This window comes from Cetorhinus maximus, unplaced genomic scaffold, assembly GCF_964194155.1.
Source record: "Cetorhinus maximus unplaced genomic scaffold, sCetMax3.hap1.1 HAP1_SCAFFOLD_1574, whole genome shotgun sequence".
NCBI classification, from domain to species: domain Eukaryota; kingdom Metazoa; phylum Chordata; class Chondrichthyes; order Lamniformes; family Cetorhinidae; genus Cetorhinus; species Cetorhinus maximus.
Genome location: NW_027597514.1, coordinates 7,996 through 30,776, shown reverse-complemented (window position 1 = coordinate 30,776; position 22,781 = coordinate 7,996). Strand labels below are relative to the sequence as shown.

Below are 22,781 nucleotides of genomic sequence, written 5' to 3'. Positions count from 1 at the left end.
AGAAAGGGAGCCGAGCCGCAATTTATTTGGTCAAACTCCGATCGTGTCGATGCTCACAGTGAATAGGCCGGAACACAGGGACTGGAGGAGGCCCATTCAGCCCCTTCTTGAGCCTGTTACACCACCTTCTTCTCAAGGGGCAATAAATGGTGGTCTAGACAACATTGTCCACACCCCATGAATGAATTTTTTAAAAATGTGTGTGTGTCTAAGTGTGCATGCGTGTGGGGGAGTGTGTGCTTCTGTGTCTATGTGTGTCAGTGTGTGTGTGTATTTCTGGGTGTCTATGTGAGTGTTTGTGTATTTCTGTGGGTGTGAATATGTGTGTGCGTGTGTCAGTGTGTGTGTGTGTGTGTATGTGTGTGTGTATTTCTGCGTGTCTGTATTTCTTTGTCTATGTGTGTGTGCCTGTGAATTTCTGTGACTGTATGTGTGTGTATGTGTGTGTGTGTTTATGTGTATGTGTGTGTGTCTATGCGTGTGTCTATGTGTGTGTCTGTGTGTGTGTGTGTCCATGTGTGTGTGTGTGTGTATGTGTGTGTGTGTGTGTGTGTGTCTGTGTGTGTGTGTGTCTGTGTGTGTGTGTGTGTCCGTGTGTGTGTGTATGTGTGTGTGTGTGTATGTGTGTGTGTGTGTGTCTGTGTGTGTGCATGTGTATGTGTGTGTGTATGTGTGTGTGTCTATGTGTGTGTCTGTGTGTGTGTGCCTGTGTGTGTGTGTGTGTGTCCATGTGTGTGTGTGTCTGTGTGTGTGTGTCTGTGTGTGTGTGTGTCTGTGTGTGTGTGTGTGTGTCCGGGTGTGTGTGTGTATGTGTGTGTGTCCGTGTGTGTGTGTGTATGTGTGTGTGTGTGTGTGTGCATGTGTATGTGTGTGTATGTGTGTGTCTATGTGTGTGTGTGTGTCTATGTGTGTGTGTGTGTCTGTGTCTGTGTGTGTGTATGTGTGTGTCTGTGTGTGTGTGGATGTGTGTGTGTGTGTGTGTGAGTGTGTGTGTTTGTGTGTGTGTGAGAGAGTGTGTGTGTGTGGACGTGTGTGTCTGTGTGTGTGTTTGTGTGTGTGTGAGAGTGTGTATGTGTGTGTCTGTGTGTGAGTGAGAGTGTGTGTGTGTTTGTGTGTGTGTGTATTTCTGTGTGAGCATGTCTACCTTCCTTAGTTTTAGGACTGTCCTCAGCTACAACAGCCCCACATGGTTGCACATCCTGGTCCCCCCAACTCTCTCTCTCTCTCTCTCTCTCCGCCGAGACTCGATCCCCGAACTGTGCGGGAGGGACAGGTCGAGAAGGACAGAGCCGGGACAGGGGGCGGGAGGGGGGTGGTGGGGAATGGGGCGAATGGGACGCGGGCAGGCGGAGGGTGGGGGTGTGTATGTCAGGGTGGAGGGGGGTGGGTGGGGGAGGCGAGCTGAGCTGCCTAACTCTGGCCAACCACTGGGATGAAAGAGCCTATTGTGGCAGCAAAAGGTTGCAGGTTGTTTTTGGCAAGTGGTTCACGGCTTTGAAGCTGGCCCAGCTTCGCCTGCCTTCGCACGCAGACTGGGCATCCTGTTTTTCCAACACACTCGCAGCCCAGTGCACAATCGCCATTTGTAGTCGGACCTCTCCGCACCCCTCGCGCACAGAGCCAGGTCCCTTTCCAAAGCACCACACTTCAATCGAGATTCAAGGATAACAGCCCTTACCTTCGAAGAAAAGAAACAGGGTCTCTGTGAGGTTAAATCTGGAAGAGCCAGCGCTTGGATCTCTGCCGTTAGGGCCTCTGTGGGAAAGCAGCGCGGCATCACTGGAAAGGAAGTGTGTCACGTGGTCCAGCCTTGCTTCCACTTGTGAGCAGAACACAGCGCGCACTGACCCTCCGACAGTGCGGCGCTCCCTCAGCACTGACCCTCTGACAGTGCGGCGCTCCCTCAGCACTGACCCTCTGACAGTGCGGCGCTCCCTCAGCACTGACCCTCCGACAGTGCGGTGCTCCCTCAGCACTGACCCTCCCACAGTGCGGCACTCCCTCAGCACTGACCCTCCCACAGTGCGGTGCTCCCTCAGCACTGACCCTCTGACAGTGCGGCGCTCCCTCAGCACTGACCCTCCGACAGTGCGGTGTTCCCTCAGCACTGACCCTCCCACAGTGCGGTGCTCCCTCAGCACTGACCCTCCCACAGTGCGGCGCTCCATCAGCACTGACCCTCCGACAGTGCGGTGCTCCCTCAGCACTGACCCTCCCACAGTGCGGCGCTCCCTCAGCACTGACCCTCCCACAGTGCGGCGCTCCCTCAGCGCTGACCCTCCGACAGCGCGGCGCTCCCTCAGCACTGACCCTCCGACAGTGCGGCGCTCCCTCAGCACTGACCCTCCGACAGTGTGACGCTCCCTTAGCACTGACCCTCCGACAGTGCGGCGCTCCCTCAGCACTGACAACAGTGGGGAGTGTCGGGCCTGGATTCCCAGAGCGTGAGTATGCGGACTGGAGTCTCGAATGTGTGACCTTCCACTCAAGAGGCGAGAACGAGACTCATCGAAGGATGAATGTGGATGATAAATTTTTTAACCAGTTCTGGTGTAAAAGGCTATCGATTAAGACTCTCCCTCTCTCCCCAGACCTTCAATGGCTATTTTGTTCACTACTTCGCCCCAACCACTTTGCCTGTCGTATCCAAGAGCGTGGTCTTTGTCATAGATATCAGTACATCGATGATTGGAAGAAAGATCAGACAGGTACATCTGCAAAGTATTTCAACTCATGTCAACCTGCATTTATATAGTACCTGTAACCTAGTAAACCATTCCCCAGGTCACCCCACGGCAGTGACTAGTCGGGTACCACAGGGGTCGGCGCTGGGACCCGAGCTGTTCACAATATATTTTAATGATTTAGACGAGGGAACTAAATGTAATACCTCCAAATTTTGCAGATGAGACAAAGCTGGGTGGGAGGGTGAGCTGTGAGGAGGATGCAGAGATGCTTCAGTGTGATTTGGACAAGCTGAGTGAGTGGGCAAATGCATGGCAGATGCAGTATCATGTGGATCAATGTGAGGTTATCCACTTTGGTAGCAAATACAGGAAGGCAGATTATTATCTGAATGGCTATACATTGAGAGAGGGGAATGTGCAACGAGATCTGGGTGTCCTCGTACACCAGTCGCTGAAGGTAAGCATTGCAGGTGGTAAAGAAGGCAAATGGTATGTTGGCCTTCATAGCCAGAGGATTCGAGTACCGGAACAGGGATGTCTTGCTGCAATTGTACAGGGCCTTGGTGAGACCACACCTGGAATATTGCGTGCAGTTTTGGTCTCCTTATCTGAGGAAGGATGTTCTTGCTATAGAGGGAGTGCAGCGAAGATTTACCCGACTGATTCCTGGGATGGCGGGACTGACATATGAGGAGAGATTGAGTCGGTTGGGATTATATTCGCTGGAGTTCAGAAGAATGAGGGTGGGGGGGATCTCATAGAAACCTATAAAATTCTAACAGGACTAGACAGGGTAGATGCAGGAAGGATGTTCCCGATGGTGGGGGAGTCCAGAACCAGGGGTCACAGTCTGAGGATATGGGGTAGACCATTGAGGACTGAGATGAGGAGAAATTTCTTCACCCAGAGAGTGGTGAGCCTGTGGAATTCGTTACCACAGAAAGGAGTTGAGGCCAAAACATTGTATGTTTTCAAGAAGGAGTTAGATATAGATCTTGGGGAGAAAGGGATCGAAGGATATGGGGAGAAAGCGGGGAGCAGGCTATTGAGTTGGATGATCAGCCATGATCATAATGAATGGCGGAGCAGGCTCGAAGGGCCGAATGGCCTTCTCCTGCTCCTAGTTTCTGTGTTTCTATGTAAATCAGACAGAACCTGACCCAAAGCCACACGCGGGGATATTAGGGACAGGTGACCAAAAGCTCGGTCAAACAGGTCAGTTTTTAAGGAGCGTCTTAAAGGAGAGAGAGAGAGAGAGAGAGACAGAGAGAGAGAGAGAGAGAGAGAGAGGTGGAGGGGTTTAGGGAGGGAATTCCAGAGCTCAGGGCCCCCCAGGTAGCTGAAGGCACGGCCGCCAATGGCGGAGCGATGGGAATCGGGGGATGCTCGAGAGGCCGGAATTGGAGGAGCGCAGAGATCTCGGAGGGTTGTAGGAGGTTACAGAGATAGGGAGGGTTGTAGGAGGTTACAGAGATAGGGAGGGTTGTAGGTGCTGGAGGAGGTTACAGAGATAGGGAGGGGTGTAGGGGCTGGAGGAGGTTACAGAGATAGGGAGGGGTGTAGGGGCTGGAGGAGGTTACAGAGATAGGGAGGGGTGTAGGGGCTGGAGGAGGTTACAGAAATAGGGAGGGGTGTAGGGGCTGGAGGAGGTTACAGAGATAGGGAGGGTTGTAGGGGCTGGAGGAGGTTACAGAGATAGGGAGGTTTGTAGGGGCTGGAGGAGGTTACAGAGATAGGGAGGGGTGTAGGGGCTGGAGGAGGTTACAGAGATAGGGAGGGGTGTAGGGGTTGGAGGAGGTTACAGAGATAGGGAGGGGTGTAGGGGTTGGAGGAGGTTACAGAGATAGGGAGGGGTGTAGGGGCTGGAGGAGGTTACAGAGATAGGGAGGGGTGTAGGGGTTGGAGGAGGTTACAGAGATAGGGAGTGTTGTAAGGGCTGGAGGAGGTTACAGAGATAGGGAGGGGTGTAGGGGCTGGAGGAGGTTACAGAGATAGGGAGGGTTGTACGGGCTGGAGGAGGTTACAGAGATAGGGAGGGTTGTAGAGGCTGGAGGAGGTTACAGAGATAGGGAGGGTTGTAGGGGCTGGAGGAGGTTACAGAGAAAGGGAGGGGTGTAGGGGCTGGAGGAGGTTACAGAGATAGGGAGGGGTGTAGGGGTTGGAGGAGGTTACAGAGATAGGGAGGGGTGTAGGGGCTGGAGGAGGTTACAGAGATAGGGAGGGTTGTAGGGGCTGGAGGAGGTTACAGAGATTGGGAGGGTTGTGGGGTTGGAGGAGGTTACAGAGATAGGGAGGGTTGTGGGGTTGGAGGAGGTTACAGAGATAGGGAGGGTTGTGGGGTTGGAGGAGGTTACAGAGATAGGGAGGGTTGTGGGGTTGGAGGAGGTTACAGAGATAGGGAGGGGTGTAGGGGTTGGAGGAGGTTACAGAGATAGGGAGGGGGTTTGGGGAGGAACATTTTTTCTGTGATTGGACTCCCAATGGAACTTGCTTTTCAGACAAAGGAAGCGATGGACACCATCCTGAGTGACCTTCGACCTGACGACGATTTTAACATTATCACCTTCTCAGACATCATTGAGGTGTGGAAGGTGAACCAGTCTACACAAGCCACCAAACAGAACGTGCAGAAGGCCAAGGAATACATCAACATGATTGTTCCCTCCGGGTGTAAGTGGACACAGTCCCCCTCATTTCACTGAGGGATTTCTCCGAGCTTGTGACAGGCACCTGTCTGTCTCTGTCCATTACTAGCTCTCTTCCTTCTCTCTGTCTGTCTCTCTCTGTCCATTAGTATCTCTCTTTTCTCTCTGTCTCTCTCCCTCTGTCCTTTATTATCTCTCTTCTCTCTCTCTGTCTCTCTCTACCCCATCTTTCCATTAATATCTCCCTTCTCTCTCTCTCTGTCTCGCTCTCTCTGTCTGCTAGAATCTCTCTTCTCTCTCTGTCTGTTTCTCTCTCTATCCATTAGTATCTCTCTTCTCTCTCTCGCTGTCTGTCCCTCTCTCTGTCTGTTAGTTCCTCTCTTCTCTCTCTCTGTCTGTCTCTTTCTCTCTCTCTCTGTTCGTTAGTATCTCTCTTCTCTTTCTCCGTCTGTCTCTTTCTCTGTCCATTGGTATCTCTCATCTCGCTCTCTCTGTCCGTCAGTGTCTCGCTTCTCTCTCTCTGTCTGTCTCTTTCTCTGTCCATTATTATCTCTTCTCTCTCTCTCTGCCCGTTGGTATCACTCTTCTCTCTCTCTGTCTGTCTCTCTCTCTCTCTCTGTCTCTCTCTCTGTCTCTCTCTGCCTCTGTCTCTCTCTCTCTGTCTCTCTCCATCTCTCCCTCTCTCTCTCTGTCTCTCTCTCTCTGTCTCTCTCCATCTCTCCCTCTCTCTCTCTGTCTCTCTTTCTCTCTGTCTCTCTCTCTGTCTCTGTCTCCCTCCCTACCTCTCTTTCCTTCCTCCCTGTTTTCCTCCCTCTCTCCATCTGCGTTCCCCCTTTTGCCCTCCATCCCTGGCACTGACGTTCGGCACCTCTTCCCCCCCTCCCCCCCCCCACACAGGGACCGACATCAACGGGGCTCTGCTGGCGGCGGCCAAGGTCTTCCACGGTGACGGCCGCTCGGGGCCTGGCGGTCAGGCCGGGGGAGGAGAGGCCAGGACCAAGGTGCCGCTGATTATCTTCCTGACCGACGGGGAGCCGACCGCGGGGGTCACCTCGACCGGCGCCATCGTCGGCAACGCCAGGGAGGCCATGCGGGGCTCCCTGTCCCTCTTCTGCTTGGGCTTCGGCGACGACGTGGACTTCCCCCTGCTCCAGCGGCTCGCGCTGGACAACCGGGGCGTGGCCCGGCGCATCTACGAGGACGCGGACGCCAACCTCCAGCTCAAGGGCTTCTATGACGAGGTGGCCAGCCCCCTCCTCTTCGACGTGCAGCTCGAGTACCTCGACAACCGGGTGGAGAACCTGACCGGGGCCCGGTTCCCCACCTTCTTCAATGGCTCGGAGCTGGTGGTGGCCGGGAGGCTGAGGGGCCCGCCGGGCCGGGCCCTCCGGGTGCGCCTGCAGGCCTCAGGCTCCGCCGAGGCCCTGGAGCTGGAGAACGAGGTGCGGCTCAACGAGACGGGGCCCGGCCCCCGGTGCCCCCAGGCGGCGGCGGCGGGGGCCGAGGGCTTCGTCCAGAGGCTCTGGGCCTACCACACCATCCGGGGGCTCCTGCAGGCCCGGCTGCAGACGGACGACGCCGAGGGCCGCAGGCTCCTGCGGGAGAGGGCCGTCGCCCTGGCGCTCAAGTACAACTTCGTGACCCCGCTGACCTCCCTGGTGGTCGTCAGGCCCGCCGACCGGGCGGGGCCTACCCGGCCAGCCGCCGTCGCCGTCGCCGGGACCCCCCGCCCCCCGGCGCCCGCCGGCACCCCGGCCCAGGGCCCCGCCCCGTCGCCTGGCAGCCCGCCGGCCTCGCCCGGGGGCGGGGAGCCCGCCGCCCTCGGCGCGCCCCCGCCGCCGGCAGCCGGCCGAACCGCGACCGGGCCGGCGCCGCCCGTCCACGGGACCTCCAGGCTGCAGGACGCCAGGATGCTGCAGGCCGCCAGTAAGCAGCGCATGCGCGCGCGCGCCCGCTAGAGCTGCCGTGGTGTGGTGTGAGCAGGGGCATTGCCAAAGGTGGCGGGGGGGTGGGTGAGGGGGGGGGAGGCAGCCATATTGTCACTGGACTAGCATCCTAGAGACCCAGGATATTGCTCCCGGGGTCTTGGGTTCGAATCCCGCCACAGCAGATGGTCAAATTCAATAAAGGTCTGGAACAAAATTATGACCATGAAACCAAGAGGAAAAAAACTCCATTTGGTTCACTAATGAGGTCGTCCTTACCCGGTCTGGCCTACGTGTGGCTCCAGACCCCGCAGCCTTAAAAATGCCCCCCCCACCCCACCGAAGCGGCCTAGCCAACCTCCAGGGGGCAATTGGGGGATGGGCAACGCGTTTTTGCCCAGCCAGTGACGCCCACATCCCAGGAAGGAATTTAAAAATGAAAACCCAACGGCCTTGACCATCGTGGGCACAAGGCCCACAAATGCTTTGCCCCCGCTGTTGTCCAGAACCTGGCCAATCTCCCGGCGGTCAGAATGGGCACCATGCTCAAAGCTTAGTCCGTCCCCAGGGGTGCCACCTTGTCCTAAGTCCAGCTAGCCCAGTAGCCATGCCAAAAGATCGGGGGAGTCCCCGTATCCGGGATATCACCTGGTTAGGCACCTTGACTCACAGGGGACAGGCCCCTCAAGTAGACAGGGCCAGGGGAGTGCGTCTCAGTTCCATGGGCCTCACCACCACCCAGATCATTACAGACACAGAGGATTTTCTTTTATATTCTTTCGTGGGGCGTGGGCTTCGCCGGCCGGGCCTAGCAGTTGATGCCCATCCCTAATTGCCCCCTTGAGAAGGTGGGTGGGTGAGCCGCCTTCTTGAGCCGCTGCAGTCCCCGTGTGGTGTAGGTACACCCACCGCGCTGTTAGGGAGGGAGTTCCAGGATTTTGTCCCTGTGGTGTAGGTACACCCACTGTGCTGTTAGGGAGGGATTTCCAGGATTTTGTCCCCTGTGGTGTAGGTACACCCACCGCACTGTTAGGGAGGGAGTTCCAGGATTTAGACCCAGCCACAGTGAAGGAACGGCCGATATATTCCCAAGTCGGGATGGTGAGTGGCTCAGAGGGGAACTTGCAGGTGGTGGGTGTTCCCCATGTGTCTGCTGCCCTTGTCCTTCTAGGTGGGTAGAGGTGGTGGGTTTGGGCGGCGCTGTCGAAGGAGCCTTGGCGAGTTGCTGCAGTGCATCTTGTAGATGGTACACACACACTGCTGCCCCTGTGCGTCGGTGGTGAAGGGAGTGAATATTTGCGGCCTGAAATGACAATGGAAGCAGGTTCAGTCGTAGCTTTCAAAATGGAATTGGATCATTGTTTTTACAGGGCTATGGGGAAAGAGTAGGGAAGGGACTGGGGGTTGGGGGTGGTGGTGGGTGGAATTAAGTGAATCGGTCTACCAAAGGACCAGCTCAGGCTCGATGGGTTGAATGGCCTCCCTCTGTGCAATAGTTTCCTTCCAATTCCATGCCTTTTCATTTTTGTTAACAGTCTCTCATGTGGAACTTTGTCCAAAGCCTTCTGCAAGTTCATCTAACTAACATCCCCACCCAACCCAGATGGCTGTCTCTATCGTGGGTCAATTTGATGTTTTTTTCATATGTATATATAACCTCTGTGGACCCTCAGCATTTGAACGTTCATTATTGTTTTATTGCCAACAGAGATAACTTTACGATCAAAACCAGACACTAATTATTATGGTAAGTAAGCGTGGGTGAAGTTTGCCAGTGGTAAGTCAACTCAATAATCAGGTATGAGTCTTACAGCTCACACTACTGGGAATAAACCAACAAAAGACACTGCGTCCCTGAAGGCAAGGGGGAGAGTCTGCGACTGTACAAAGATGTCACATTCCCCGATGACTGTATCTAACCCCGTGCTGTACCTGTCCTGTGAGTGTTTGATGGGGACGGTGTAGAGGGAGCTTTACTCTGTATCTAACCCCGTGCTGTACCTTTCCTGTGAGTGTTTGATGGGGACAGTGTAGAGGGAGCTTTACTCTGTATCTGACCCCGTGCTGTACCTGTCCTGGGAGTGTTTGATGGGGACGGTGTAGAGGGAGCTTTACTCTGTATCTAACCCCGTGCTGTACCTGTCCTGGGAGTGTTTGATGGGGACGGTGTAGAGGGAGCTTTACTCTGTATCTAACCCCGTGCTGTACCTGTCCTGGGAGTGTTTGATGGGGACAGTGTAGAGGGAGCTTTACTCTGTATCTAACCCCGTGCTGTACCTGTCCTGGGAGTGTTTGATGGGGACGGTGTAGAGGGAGCTTTACTCTGTATCTAACCCCGTGCTGTACCTGTCCTGGGAGTGTTTGATGGGGACGGTGTAGAGGGAGCTTTACTCTGTATCTAACCCCGTGCTGTACCTGTCCTGTGAGTGTTTGATGGGGACAGTGTAGAGGGGGCTTTACTCGGTATCTAACCCTATGCTGTACCTGTCCTGGGAGTGTTTGATGGGGACGGTGTAGAGGGAGCTTTACTCTGTATCTGACCCCGTGCTGTACCTGTCCTGGGAGTGTTTGATGGGGACGGTGTAGAGGGAGCTTTACTCTGTATCTAACCCCGTGCTGTACCTGTCCTGGGAGTGTTTGATGGGGGACGGTGTAGAGGGAGCTTTACTCTGTATCTAACCCCGTGCTGTACCTGTCCTGGGAGTGTTTGATGGGGACAGTGTAGAGGGAGCTTTACTCTGTATCTAACCCCGTGCTGTACCTGTCCTGGGAGTGTTTGATTGGAACAGTGTCGAGGGAGCTTTACTCTGTATCTAACCCCGTGCTGTACCTGTCCTGGGAGTGTTTGATGGGGATGGTGTAGAGGGAGCTTTACTCTGTATCTAACCCCATTCTCAGGGAAAGTGGTCTCCCTTAGAAGATGGAGATGAGGAGGAATTTGTTCTCACAGGGGGTGGTCAGTCTGTGGAATTCTCTCCCCCCCAGAGAGCAGTGGGGGCCGGGTCACTGAATACATTGAAGGGCGAGTTATACAGATTACTGATCGACGAGGGAGTCGAGGGTTATTGCGGGTGTGAGGGGGCCGGACAGGAAAGTGGAGTCGAGGCCACAATCCGATCAGTTGTGATCTTATTGAATGGGGGAGAAGCCTCGAGGGGCCGAATGGCCTACTGCAGCCCACACTTCTTGTATTCTTATTCTCTTATATGTGATCTGGAACAAGCTGCCTGAAAGGGCGGTCAAAGCAGATTGAGCAGTAACTTTCAAAACCGAATTGGATAATTTCACTGAAGGGGCTATGGGAAAGAGCAGGGGGTCTGGGACGCAGAATTAAGTGATTCGCACTCCCAAGGGGCCAGCACAGGCACGATGGGGTGAATGGCCTCATTCTGTGCAACAATTTGCCGACAATTCTGTGCCCTCTCATTTTGGTTAACAGCCTCTCATGTGGAACTTTGTCAAAAGCCTTCTGGAATTTCACCAACTAACATCCACCCAACACTAGGGTAATGACAAATGGCCAAGGCTATCGTGATTCAATTTGATGCTTATTCCTTGCTCAATGTAACCTCTGGAGACTCCCAGCATTTGTATGTTCATTATTGTCTTATTCCCAACAGATGAACGTGTAGAATTCGTTTTAGACTCTGAACCTGTACCAGTAGATGGAGCCTCTGATTATTATGGTAAGTAAATGTAGAGGGAGCTTTACTCTGTATCTAACCCCGTGCTGTACCTGTCCTGGGAGTGTTTGATGGGGACAATGTAGAGGGAGCTTTACTCTGTATCTAACCCCGTGCTGTACCTGTCCTGGGAGTGTTTGATGGGGACAGTGTAGAGGGGGCTTTACTCTGTATCTAACCCCGTGCTGTACCTGTCCTGGGAGTGTTTGATGGGGACAGCGTAGAGGGAGCTTTAATCTGTATCTAACCCCGTGCTGTACCTGTCCTGGGAGTGTTTGATGGGGACAGTGTAGAGGGAGCTTTACTCTGTATCTAACCCTGTGCTGTACCTGTCCTGGGGGTGTTTGATGGGGACAGTGTAGAGGGAGCTTTACTCTGTATCTAACCCTGTGCTGTACCTGTCCTGGGAGTGTTTGATGGGGACGGTGTAGAGGGAGCTTTACTCTGTATCTAACCCCGTGCTGTACCTGTCCTGGGAGTGTTTAATGGGGACTGTGTAGAGGGAGCTTTACTCTGTATCTAACCCCGTGCTGTACCTGTCCTGGGAGTGTTCGATGGGGACAGTGTAGATGGAGCCAGATCACATGTCGGCGTGTTGCCCGGTACATTGGCCGTTTATCCCAGCAATTGGCTGATCGAATCAATCAACCCGTTGCTTCCTTTGTCCGTGGTAGGCAGAGCAGAGACTGTCCACAAGCGGCTCACGCTCAGAAAACCTAATACAAAACGTCCGCTGTTAGGTGTGAATCCACGATCGAGCGACAACTATTGCACAATCCTGAGTGCGCTAGGAGCTACGAAGAGAACCAGTTTAAGATAATCGGCCTAGCTCATTTATGCTCGCTCGAGTTGACATCCAATCATACAGAAGGACCCGTGCTGTGCGAACAAGTGTAATATGTTGAAGGATTGCACCGTTTATTTTTTTTTTAATCCCCCGGCAACCTTGGGGAGCCCAATAGATCGCTGGCGCTTACTCCGTGCCAATGCCCTGGCCGCTCAGAGCCGAATCGCCCACCTATCAGCGCCATTCCCTCCTCTTCGTACACATAGCGGTGTGTCTTTGAAATTTTTTTATTCTTGTGTTTGTCCTGATGAGTGCGGGGGCAAAAGATTCCATGGCACGGCGCCTTTCTCAGTGCACTTAAACGTTCTGCGGGAGCGAGCGGCCATTAACACCTGAATTTCGCTCATCTTGTTACAGCTGGTGACCTCGACTGGGACGCCGTAGACAAGAGGACATGGGTAAGAGTTGGTGGATCTGCGATATGTTTGGCGTGCGCGTGACCTTTCACCCCATGACCCTGACTGGATGAGGAGCCAGGCTGGTGGGGGGGTAACTCCACATCATTGCTCGGCGTCGGCTGGGGTTTGTCCCAGGCTATCTCAATCGGACTCCAGAGGTACTGCAGCAGAAACCGGTCAAACTAGGAGCATATTGTCACCATCTTGTCTGGTCAGTCCAACCCAGAGTAGAGTTTCGCTTAAAACAAGGGGGATGAGAGGGTCCTACGTCGGTGATGGTTAGAGCACATTGATTGAACAGTGTAGAGGGAGCTTTACTCTGTATCTAACTCCGTGCTGTACCTGTCCTGGGAGTGTTTGATGGGGACGGTGTAGACGGAGCTTTACTCTGTATCTAACCCCGTGCTGTACCTGTCCTGGGAGTGTTTGATGGGGACGGTGTAGAGGGAGCTTTACTCTGTATCTAACCCCGTGATGTACCTGTCCTGGGAGTGTTTGATGGGGACAGTGTAGAGGGAGCTTTACTCTGTATCCAACCCCGTGCTGTACCTGTCCTGGGAGTGTTTGATGGGGACAGTGTAGAGGGAGATTTACTCTGTATCTAACCCCGTGCTGTACCTGTCCTGGGAGTGTTTGATGGGGACGGTGTAGAGGGAGCTTTACTCTGTATCTAACCCTGTGCTGTACTTGTCCTGGGACTGAAAGTAAGTAGGTTTTTAAGTCCTGTGGCAAGATGAAAAATATGTAACACTTTTCTCAAATTGGCAGACTATCTTGTACACGGTTTAACAACTGGAAAGGCAGTCGAACCCTCAATGTCAATCCTTTCCTCTGGTAAGTTTGAACTGGTGATTATCAGTTGTAAGGGGATGGTGGTGGCATGCAGTTGTGAGGAGTCAGGGAGAAAAGGAGATTGCAAAACCCATGTATTCTTTGAAGAAGTTACAGCACCATTGATGCACAAGGCTTGCTTTTAACTGCTGGTGCAGAACAACTAGGCCCCAACAAACAACTAGGCCCCCACCAACAACAAGGCCCACACCAATAACTAGGCCCCCACCAACAACTAAGCCCCCACCAACAACTAAGCCCCCACCAACAACTAGGCCCCAACCAACAACTAGGCCCCAACCAACAACAAAGCCCTAACCAACAACTAGGTGTCACCCAACGACTAGGCCCCAACCAATGACTAGGCCCCAAACAATGACTAGGGCCCAACCAACGACTAGGCCCGAACCAAAAATTAGGCCCCAAACAACAACTAGGCCCCCACCAAAAACTAGGCCCCCACCAACAACCAGGCCTCCGCCAACAACCAGGCCCCCACCAACAACCAGGCCCCCACCAACAACCAGGCCTCCACCAACAACCAGGCCCCCACCAACAACTAGGCCCCCACCAACAACTAGGCCCCAACCAACAATTAGGCCCCCACCAACAACTGGGCCCCAACAAACAACTAGGTCCCAACCAACAACAAAGCCCAACAAACAACTGGGTCCTAACCAACGACTAGGCCCCAACCAACAACTAGGCCCCCACCAACAACTAGGCCCCAGCCAAAAACTAGGCCCCAGCCAAAAACTAGGCCCCCATCAACAACTAGGCCCCAACCAACAACTAGGCCTCCACCAAAAACTAGGCCCCCACCAACAACTAGGCCCCAGCCAACAACTAGGACCCCACCAACAACTAGGCCCCAGCCAACAACTGAGCCCTAACCAGGCAGAGAGCTTCTCCCACCCTCATTGCCAGGGTTACCATGGTCTGGTTGGATGCCATTCCTAGAGGGTATATCATCCCTCCAAGTGGGGGACAGCCATTTTGTGGCACCCTCCCATGTCCAATGAGTGACGGGAAACGGCCAAGCAGTGAAGTAGGAACACGCCCACAACCTCTCCGTGTTCTGATTCCCCACTCCGCCCAGAGTTCCACTCGGACTGGTGCCTCCCGGGAACTCCGAGACACCCCTGGCTCCTCGACGGCCCAAGGCGTTGCTAGGGCAGGGCGGGAGGTCGGGAGGGTTGCCAACCTGGGGGGGGTTTCGTCGCATGGCCTGCCCCCACGCTTCAGCCATTGGTCAGCCGTCACGTCCATCACTGTGACACGCTGCCTCCCTACGCCAATTGGAAAGCCGAAAGGCTCCAATCAGATGATGCTTGACTGTCATCAGCCAAACAACCGTTGACCACGATTTTCAAGATTTTCATATCTGGGAAAGAGAAATATTCGAAGAAGATGACAAAAAAAAAGTGTTTGTTTTTATATCCCGATGTCCAGGGTCTGTTGCCCCGGAGATTGACCTTCGATTCCCGGAGACTCCAGGCCAATCCCGGAGGGCGGACAACCCTGGAAGGCGGCAGCCATCTTGTAGGCCCAAGGCTTCGGTCATCTCCCGTGTGGTGGATGCAGGAACCCCCACCCGCCCGTCTTCCTGTGGTTTTGCCTGGTCAGGGGAAGATTGCGATTGGAGCTGGTGATGGTGGTGGAATGGGTGGGGGGGGGTGGGGAGGCGTTGGGGGGGGCGTGGAGTGTGGGGGAGGGCCGACCCCTGGGCAGACGGAGGTGCGGAAGGGGCTAATGGCCTGCTGAAGTCATGGACTACCCCCCCACCGTCCAGCCCTTGGCCTTAGGACATCTCAACGCCTTCCACAAGGCGCTGAACAGCTTCTTCTCGCATCACTGTTGTCAATTAGGAAACGGTGTCCAATTTGTGCACAGCAAGATCCCACCAACAGCACTGGTCATTGGATCATCGGTCCTTTGTTTTTATTAGTGATGCTGCTTGAGTGGTAAATATCAGACCGAGGGCACTGTGGACAACTCCCACTCCCAATAACCACACACCACCCCACCCACCCCCCCACACACACAACCCCCGCCCCACACACGGTAATCTTCTTCCGCTAATGGCTGTGGATCTGTTGCATCCACCTGGGAGGACAGACAGGGAGACTCGGGTCGTTCTGACCAACAGCACCTCCGACAGTGCGGCGCTCCCTCAGCACTGACCCTCCGACAGTGCAGCGCTCCCTCAGCACTGACCCTCCGACAGTGCGGCTCTCCCTCAGCACTGACCCTCCGACAGTGCGGCGCTCCCTCAGCACTGACCCTCCGACAGTGCGGCGCTCCCTCAGCGCTGACCCTCCGACAGCACGACGCTCCCTCAGGACTGACCCTCCGACAGTGCCGCCCTCCCTCAGCACTGACCCTCCGACAGTGCGGCGCTCCCTCAGCACTGACCCTCCGACAGTGCGGCGCTCCCTCAGCACTGACCCTCCGACAGTGCGGCGCTCCCTCAGGACTGACCCTCTGACAGTGCGGCCCTCCCTCAGCACTGACCCTCCGACAGTGCGGCGCTCCCTCAGGACTGACCCTCTGACAGTGCGGCCCTCCCTCAGCACTGACCCTCCGACAGTGCGGCGCTCCCTCAGCACTGACCCTCCGACAGTGCGGCGCTCCCTCAGCACTGACCCTCTGACAGTGCGGCGCTCCCTCAGCACTGACCCTCCGACAGTGCGGCGCTCCCTCAGCACTGACCCTCCGACAGTGCGGCGCTCCCTCAGCACTGACCCTCCGACAGTGCGGCCCTCCCTCAGCACTGACCCTGCATAGAGAGTTGGGCCTGGATTCAGACACACTGAGCTGTGGGTGACTTTACATAATTAACCACCAACTGCATGACCACTGAATTGTGTGACTGCACCGGACAGGAACTGTACAATCCTCGTTATTCCCATCGGGAAATTCTTATAACCCAGGGGCAAGTCAGCCAGGAGTATTGGTCGTGTTCATCTCAGAGTTGGGGCATCCCCCATCACGTCAGTATGGCGGGGGCCCTACAAAAGGTGTTCCAAAAATGTCTCACTCTGTTTCTCTATCTCTCCATCTCCGTTTTCTGTTTCTCTCTGTCGCCTTCTCTCTCTCTCTCTCTCTCCATCTCTCTATCTGTCTCTCTGTCTTTCTCACTCTGTTTCTCTCTCGCTCTCCCTCTCTCTTTCTTTATGTCTCTGTCTCTCGCTCTCTCTCTGTCTCTCATTCTCTTTTTCTCTCTGTCGCTGTCTCTCTCTCTCTGTCTCTCTCTTTCTCTCTCTGTCACTCTCTGTCTGTCTCGGTTTGTCTCCCTCTCTCTCTGTCACTCTCTGTCTCTCTCTGACTCTCTTTTCCATGGGTCTCTCTCTCTCTCTCTCCCTTTCCCTCTCTCCATCTTTCCGTTTCTCTTTATCAGTGGATGGCGATCCTCACTTTGTGGTCAAGATCCCGCACTCGGACGAGAGCATTTGCTTCACCATTGATGGGCATGCGGACGACACCCTGCGCTTGGTCGAGGACCCTCTCTCAGGTACAGGGGGCAGTCACCTGCCGGGTGGGCAAGAGAGGCAGGCGAGCGAGAGTGTTTGTTTGCGCGTGTCTGAGAGAGTGCGTGTGCATGTGCATGTGTGTGTGTGTGTGTGCACGTATATGTGTGTGTGTGTGTGTGCGCATATGTGTGCGCGTACATGTGTGTGTGAGAGAGAGAGAGAGCGTGTGTGTGTGTGAGAGAGAGAGAGCGTGTGAGAGAGAGAGAGTGTGTGTGTGTGAGAGAGAGAGATTGTGAGTGAGTGTGTGTGTTTGAGTGGAGTTATCCCAGGTTTGCACTAAGTGCAGTAGTGGGTGATAAAAGTGACGTTTTACCCAATGCAGCAATGGCCGCTTTTCACACCAATTCACCCCAACACCACCTCATTACCATTGACCAGAAACTGAGAGTGTGTGTGTGAGTGTGTGTATGTGTGTAAGAGAGTGTGTGTGTGAGAGTGTGTGTGAGAGTGTGTGTGTGAGCGTGTGTGTGTGTGTGAGAGTGTGTGTGTGTGTGAGAGAGTGTGTGAGTGTGTGTGAGAGAGTGCATGTGTGTGTGTGTGAGTGTGTGTGAGTGTGTGTGTGAGAGTGTGTGTGTGTGTGAGAGTGTGTGAGAGAACGTGTGTGTGTAAGAGAGTGTGTGTGTGTAAGGGAGTGTGTGTGTGTGAGAGAGAGTGTGTGTGTGTGTGTGTGTGTGTGTGTGAGAGTGTATGTGAGAGTGTGTGTGTGTGAGAGAGAGTGTGTGTGTGTGTGTGAGAGTGTGTATGTGTGAGAGAGAGAGAGAGAGTGTGTCTGTGTGTGGGAGAGAGTGAGTGTGTATGTGTGTGTGTGTGTGACCAGAAACTGAACCCAGCCATATAAATACTGTGACTACAAGAGCAGGTCAGAGGCTGGGAATCCTGCGGAGAGTAACTCACCTCCTGACTCCCCCAAAGCCTGTCCTCCATCTACAAGGCACAAGTCAGGAGTGTGATGGAATACTCCCCACTTGCCTGGATGAGTGCACCTCCCACAACACTCAAGAAGCTCGACACCGTCCAGGACAAAGCAGCCCCGCTTGATGGGCACCCCATCCACAAACATTCACTCCCTCCACCACCGACGCACAGGGGCAGCAGTGTGTGTACCATCGACAAGATGCACTGCAGCAACTCGCCAAGGCTCTTTCGACAGCGCCGCCCAAACCCACCACCTCTACCACCTAGAAGGACAAGGGCAGCAGACACATGGGGAACACCCACCACCTGCAAGTTCCCCTCCGAGCCCCTCACCATCCCGACTTGGAAATATATCGGCCGTTCCTTCACTGTCGCTGGGTCAAAATACTGGAACTACCCTCCCTAACAGCGCGGTGGGTGTACCTACACCACACGGGGACTGCAGCGGCTCAAGAAGGCGGCTCACCCACCACCTTCTCAAGGGGGGCAATTAGGGATGGGTAATAAATGCTGGGCCCGGCCAGCGACGCCCACATCCCGTGAATGAAAACAAAATGAGTCACGCATTCCCGGGAAAGATGCCGGGTCGCTGGTGGGATGTCCTGTGAGTCGCTCGCCCCACCGTCACCTCAGTCCTTCGGTAAACCGGGTGCCATATTTAAAGGCCTTCGGGCTGAGGTGGTAGTGCCGGCATGCCAATGTGCCAAGGGCAACACTGGTAGGATGGCGGCCGCCATGGAGACCTTGGTGCAAGAAGTCACTCCTGCACTGCTGCGTGGGCCAAACTCCATCGCTGACACCATAGTTAGCCTCCAAAAGTGTCAACGCAAGAGGGGTGCAAGGCAGCTCGAGCTCACTCCAGCTTCCCCTTCTCCTCAAGGAGTCAGCCAGGTACCCTCGGGCACCAATAGGGAGGAGGCAGGTGCACACCCCAGGGACACCCACCCAGGTAACTCCAGGAGTGACCGGCCCATCCGAATCTCCTCTAGACCCTGTCACACAGGAACAGGAGGAGACACATTCAGCCCCCTTTTGAGCCTGTTACACAGGAACAGGAGGAGGCCCATTCCAGGATTTTGGCCCAGCGACAGTGAAGGAACGGCCGATATATTTCCAAGTCGGGATGGTGAGGGGCTCGGAGGGGAACTTGCAGGTGGTGGGTGTTCCCCGTGTGTCTGCTGCCCTTGTCCTTCTAGGTGGTAGAGGTGGTGGTTTTGGGCGGCGCTGTCGAAGGAGCCTTGGCGAGTTGCTGCAGTGCATCTTGTAGATGGTACACACACACTGCTGCCCCTGTGCGTCGGTGGTGGAGGGAGTGAATGTTTGTGGATGGGGTGCCGATCGAGCTGGGGCTGCTTTGTCCTGGACGGTGTCGAGCTTCTTGAGTGTTGTGGGAGCTGCACTCATCCAGGCAAGTGGGGAGTATTCCATCACACTCCTGACTTGTGCCTTGTAGATGGTGGACAGGCTTTGAGGGAGTCAGGAGGTGAGTTACTCTCCGCAGGATTCCCATCCTCTGACCTGCTCTTGTAGCCACAGTATTTATATGGCTGGGTCCAGTTCAGTTTCTGGTCAACGGTAAACCCCCAGGATGTTGAATTCAATTAATAAATCTGGATTTGAAAGCTCAGCCCCATAATGGTGACCCTAACTGCCCTCAAACCGAGTGACTCATGGTTGCTGAGAGTTGACCACATTGCTGTGCAGTCTTGAGTCCCATGTAGGCCAGACCAGGTAAGGACAGCAGATTTCCTTCCCTAAAGGGGCATTAGTGAACCAGATGGGGTTTTTATGACAATTGATGATGGTCGTCATGGCCACCATCACTGAGACTTGGCTTTACAATTCCAGATTTTGTTAATTGAATTTAAATTCCACCGGTGTCAATGTTGGCATTTATTTCGAGAGGACTAGAATATAAAAGCAGGGATGTGCTGCTGAGGCTTTGTAAGGCTCTGGTCAGACCACATTTAGAATATTGTGAGCAATTTTGGGCCCCGTATCTCAGGAAGGCTGTGCTGGGCCCTGGAGAGGGTCCAGAGGAGGTTCACGAGAACGATCCCAGGAATGAAAGGCTTAACATATGAGGAACGTTTGAGGACTCTGGGTCTATACTCGATGGAGTTTAGAAGGATGAGGGGGGGGATCTGATTGAAACTTACAGAATACTGAAAGGCCTGGATAGAGTGGGACGTGGGGGAAGATGTTTCCATTAGTAGGAGAGACTAGGACCCGAGGGCACAGCCTCAGAGTAAAGGGAAGACCTTTTAGAACAGAAATGAGGAGAAACTTCTTTAGCCAGAGAGAGTGGGTGAATCTATGGAATTCATTGCCACAGAAGGCTGTGGAGGCCAGGTCATTGAGTGTATTTAAGACCGAGATAGATAGGTTCTTGATCGGTAAGGGGGATCAAAGGTTACGGGGAGAAGGCGGGAGAATGGGGTCGAGAAACTTATCAGCCATGATTCAATGGCGGAGCAGACTCGATGGGCCGAATGGCCTCATTTCTGCTCCTATGTCTTATGACTGTCATGGGATTCGAACCCAGGTCTCCCGGAGTGTGGATCACAAGCCCAGGGACATTACCCACTAGGCCCCCAACCCCAGTGTTGCTGGGAACTAGTGACCGAGCCTCAAGACAAGGGAGCCAGGCAGGGGGAGATGAGGAGGATTTGATGGTTTTGACGCGGCCAGGAGTTGTGATCTGGGTTCACGCCCCAAAATGGGGGGTGGGGGGGAGTTGGATAAATACTCGAAGGGGGTAAAAATGTGCAGGGCGATGGAAGGAAAGAGTGAGGGAAAGTGTGGCAGGCTAATTGGAGAGCTCTTTCAGAGGGGCCAGCACGGGCACAGATGGGCTGAACGGCCTCCAGGTAAGCGCAGCGACGGTCAACGATTCACCCGTCCGACCTGCTCGATGTGCTTCCCCCCCCCAGGGGTCACCGTCGACGCCCACTTGGTGGGGGCGCCGGCCAACCCGCAGCACCAGGACGTGCCCCGGACATTCATCGACCGGATCTCGGTGCGGGTGGCGAGGCCGGCGGCGGCGGGGTCGGGGGTCGGGGGTTACCGGCTCGAGGTCGGCCGGGCGGGCGTGGCCCTGGAAGGGGAGGGCCGCCTCAGCATTCCGTGGGAGCCCCGCTCGGTCACCAGCCGGCCCGGCCTGAGGGTCGAGGTGTCCAGAAAGGCCTGCGTCAACGTCTGGGTGGGCGAGAAGACCCAGTTCCTCATCCTCCTCCACCGCTACACCCACCCCTCCGCCCTCCAGCTCAACCATCTCGGCTTCTACATCGTCCAGGGTGACGGGCTTTCCCAGCACGTTCGAGGCTTGCTCGGTGAGTGAAAACCCTATCACTTCCTCCATTAGATTCCAGTCTGTAACTCACTCCCGGGTATCTGTTATTCTATATATAAACCCCCCCCGAACCCCTCGATTAGATTCCAGTCTGTAACTCACTCCCGGGTATCTGTTATTCTATATATAAACCCCCCCCGAACCCCTCGATTAGATTCCAGTCTGTAACTCACTCCCGGGAATCTGTTATTCTATATATAAACCCCCCCCGAACCCCTCGATTAGATTCCAGTCTGTAACTCACTCCCGGGTATCTGTTATTCTATATATAAACCCCCCCCGAACCCCTCGATTAGATTCCAGCCTGTAACTCACTCCCGGGTATCTGTTATTCTATATATAAACCACCCCGAACCCCTCGATTAGATTCCAGTCTGTAACTCACTCCCGGGTATCTGTTATTCTATATATAAACCCCCCGAACCCCTCGATTAGATTCCAGTCTGTAACTCACTCCCGGGTACCTGTTATTCTATATATAAACCCCCCGAACCCCTCGATTAGATTCCAGTCTGTAACTCACTCCCGGGTATCTGTTATTCTATATATAAACCCCCCGAACCCCTCGATTAGATTCCAGTCTGTAACTCACTCCCGGGTATCTGTTATTCTATATATAAACACCCCCGAACCCCTCGATTAGATTCCAGTCTGTAACTCACTCCCGGGTATCTGTTATTCTATATACAAACCCCCCGAACCCCTCGATTAGATTCCAGTCTGTAACTCACTCCCGGGTATCTGTTATTCTATATATAAACACCCCCGAACCCCTCGATTAGATTCCAGTCTGTAACTCAGTCCCGGGTAACCGTGGCGTGTTGACGGACGTGGTGCTTTGGTTTCAGGTCAGTTCGAGCGGGATGACCTCCGTCTCCAGAGGCGGACGGTCCCTGGGAAAGCCGGTGAGCTGGAAGGGGCCGAGCTGAGCCGTGGAGGTCGCCGGGTGGCCGCGACGCTGACCAGCCGGACGCTGAAGGACTCGCCGCTGCCGGCTCACCGGGCCCCGTGCTGGCTGGTGAGCCGGGAGGACGTCGCCCGCCTGTTGGACGCCCCCTACGCCGGTTACATCGTGCCGCGGCACCCGGGTGCCTGAGGCCCTCCCTCCCTCCCCTCCCCGGCCCGGCGGCTTCCGGCCCTCTCTCCGGGGTGTGACCGGGGCTTTGTCTTGGCTGTTTCCTCCCCCCCCCGACTCCTCGCGCTGCTAAAACGTCCCCCCCTCCCCACCGCCAACCACCTCCAAAATGGCGGCTACCGCGTTTCACCGTCTTGCTCCACCCGCCTCTCCGGACGCCTCTTTGACCTGGTCGGCCCCTCGAGCTTCACGGCTCCCTCGCCAAGTCTGGCGCGAGCTGGTGTCACGTTCCCCTTCGCCGCGCTGCAGGAGGCCATTCGGCCCATCCACTCCCCCACTGGCGCCCTGATAGGGCCAACCCAGCTCGTCCCACTACCCCACCCCCATCACAACGCGCCCTCTGTCTTTTCAAGTCCCCTTTCGGGTCCCTCGATCGAACCTGCTCCCCCTCCTCACCCACCCACCCTCCCCAGGGGATGCCCCTCCCAGACTCCGGCCTGCCCTCTGGGGGCGCAAACCTTTCTCCTCACGCGTCACATTCGCTCCTTCGGTGCCGGTGATTTGGAACCTCTGCCCTCTGGTTCCCGATGTTCTCTCGAGCAGGGACAGTTTCTCACTGTCTCCCCGGCCCATACCCAACACCCTCCCCACACTCAGGACCCTGAATACCCCCGACAGGTCTCCTCTCAGCCGCCTTTTCTCCGAGGGAAACGGTATCCCGAGTGGGATACGGAGACCGGAACTGTGCACAGTATTCCAAGTGGGATACAGAGACCGGAACAGTGCACAGTATTCCAAGTGGGATAGGGAGACCGGAACAGTGCACGGTATTCCAAGTGGGATTGGGAGACCGGAACTGTGCACGGTATTCCAAGTGGGATACGGAGACC

General features: G+C 55.0%; 1 protein-coding gene across 1 annotated transcript in view; it reads left to right on the top strand.

Moving 5' to 3' along the window:
• LOC144676408 (inter-alpha-trypsin inhibitor heavy chain H6-like) overlaps positions 1 to 21,953 on the top strand; it is a 34,965-nt gene extending 13,012 nt beyond the window's left edge. Inside the window, exons 6-14 of the mRNA XM_078536829.1 lie at positions 2,592 to 2,708; positions 5,186 to 5,357; positions 6,230 to 7,258; positions 10,878 to 10,943; positions 12,145 to 12,185; positions 14,469 to 14,664; positions 16,396 to 16,530; positions 20,398 to 20,796; positions 21,665 to 21,953. Of these exons, the coding sequence (XP_078392955.1) occupies positions 2,592 to 2,708; positions 5,186 to 5,357; positions 6,230 to 7,258; positions 10,878 to 10,943; positions 12,145 to 12,185; positions 14,469 to 14,664; positions 16,396 to 16,530; positions 20,398 to 20,796; positions 21,665 to 21,912 (2,403 nt within the window). The 3' untranslated portion in view covers positions 21,913 to 21,953. The remainder of the gene's footprint in view (positions 1 to 2,591; positions 2,709 to 5,185; positions 5,358 to 6,229; positions 7,259 to 10,877; positions 10,944 to 12,144; positions 12,186 to 14,468; positions 14,665 to 16,395; positions 16,531 to 20,397; positions 20,797 to 21,664) is intronic.
• Positions 21,954 to 22,781: the final 828 nt, after the last annotated feature.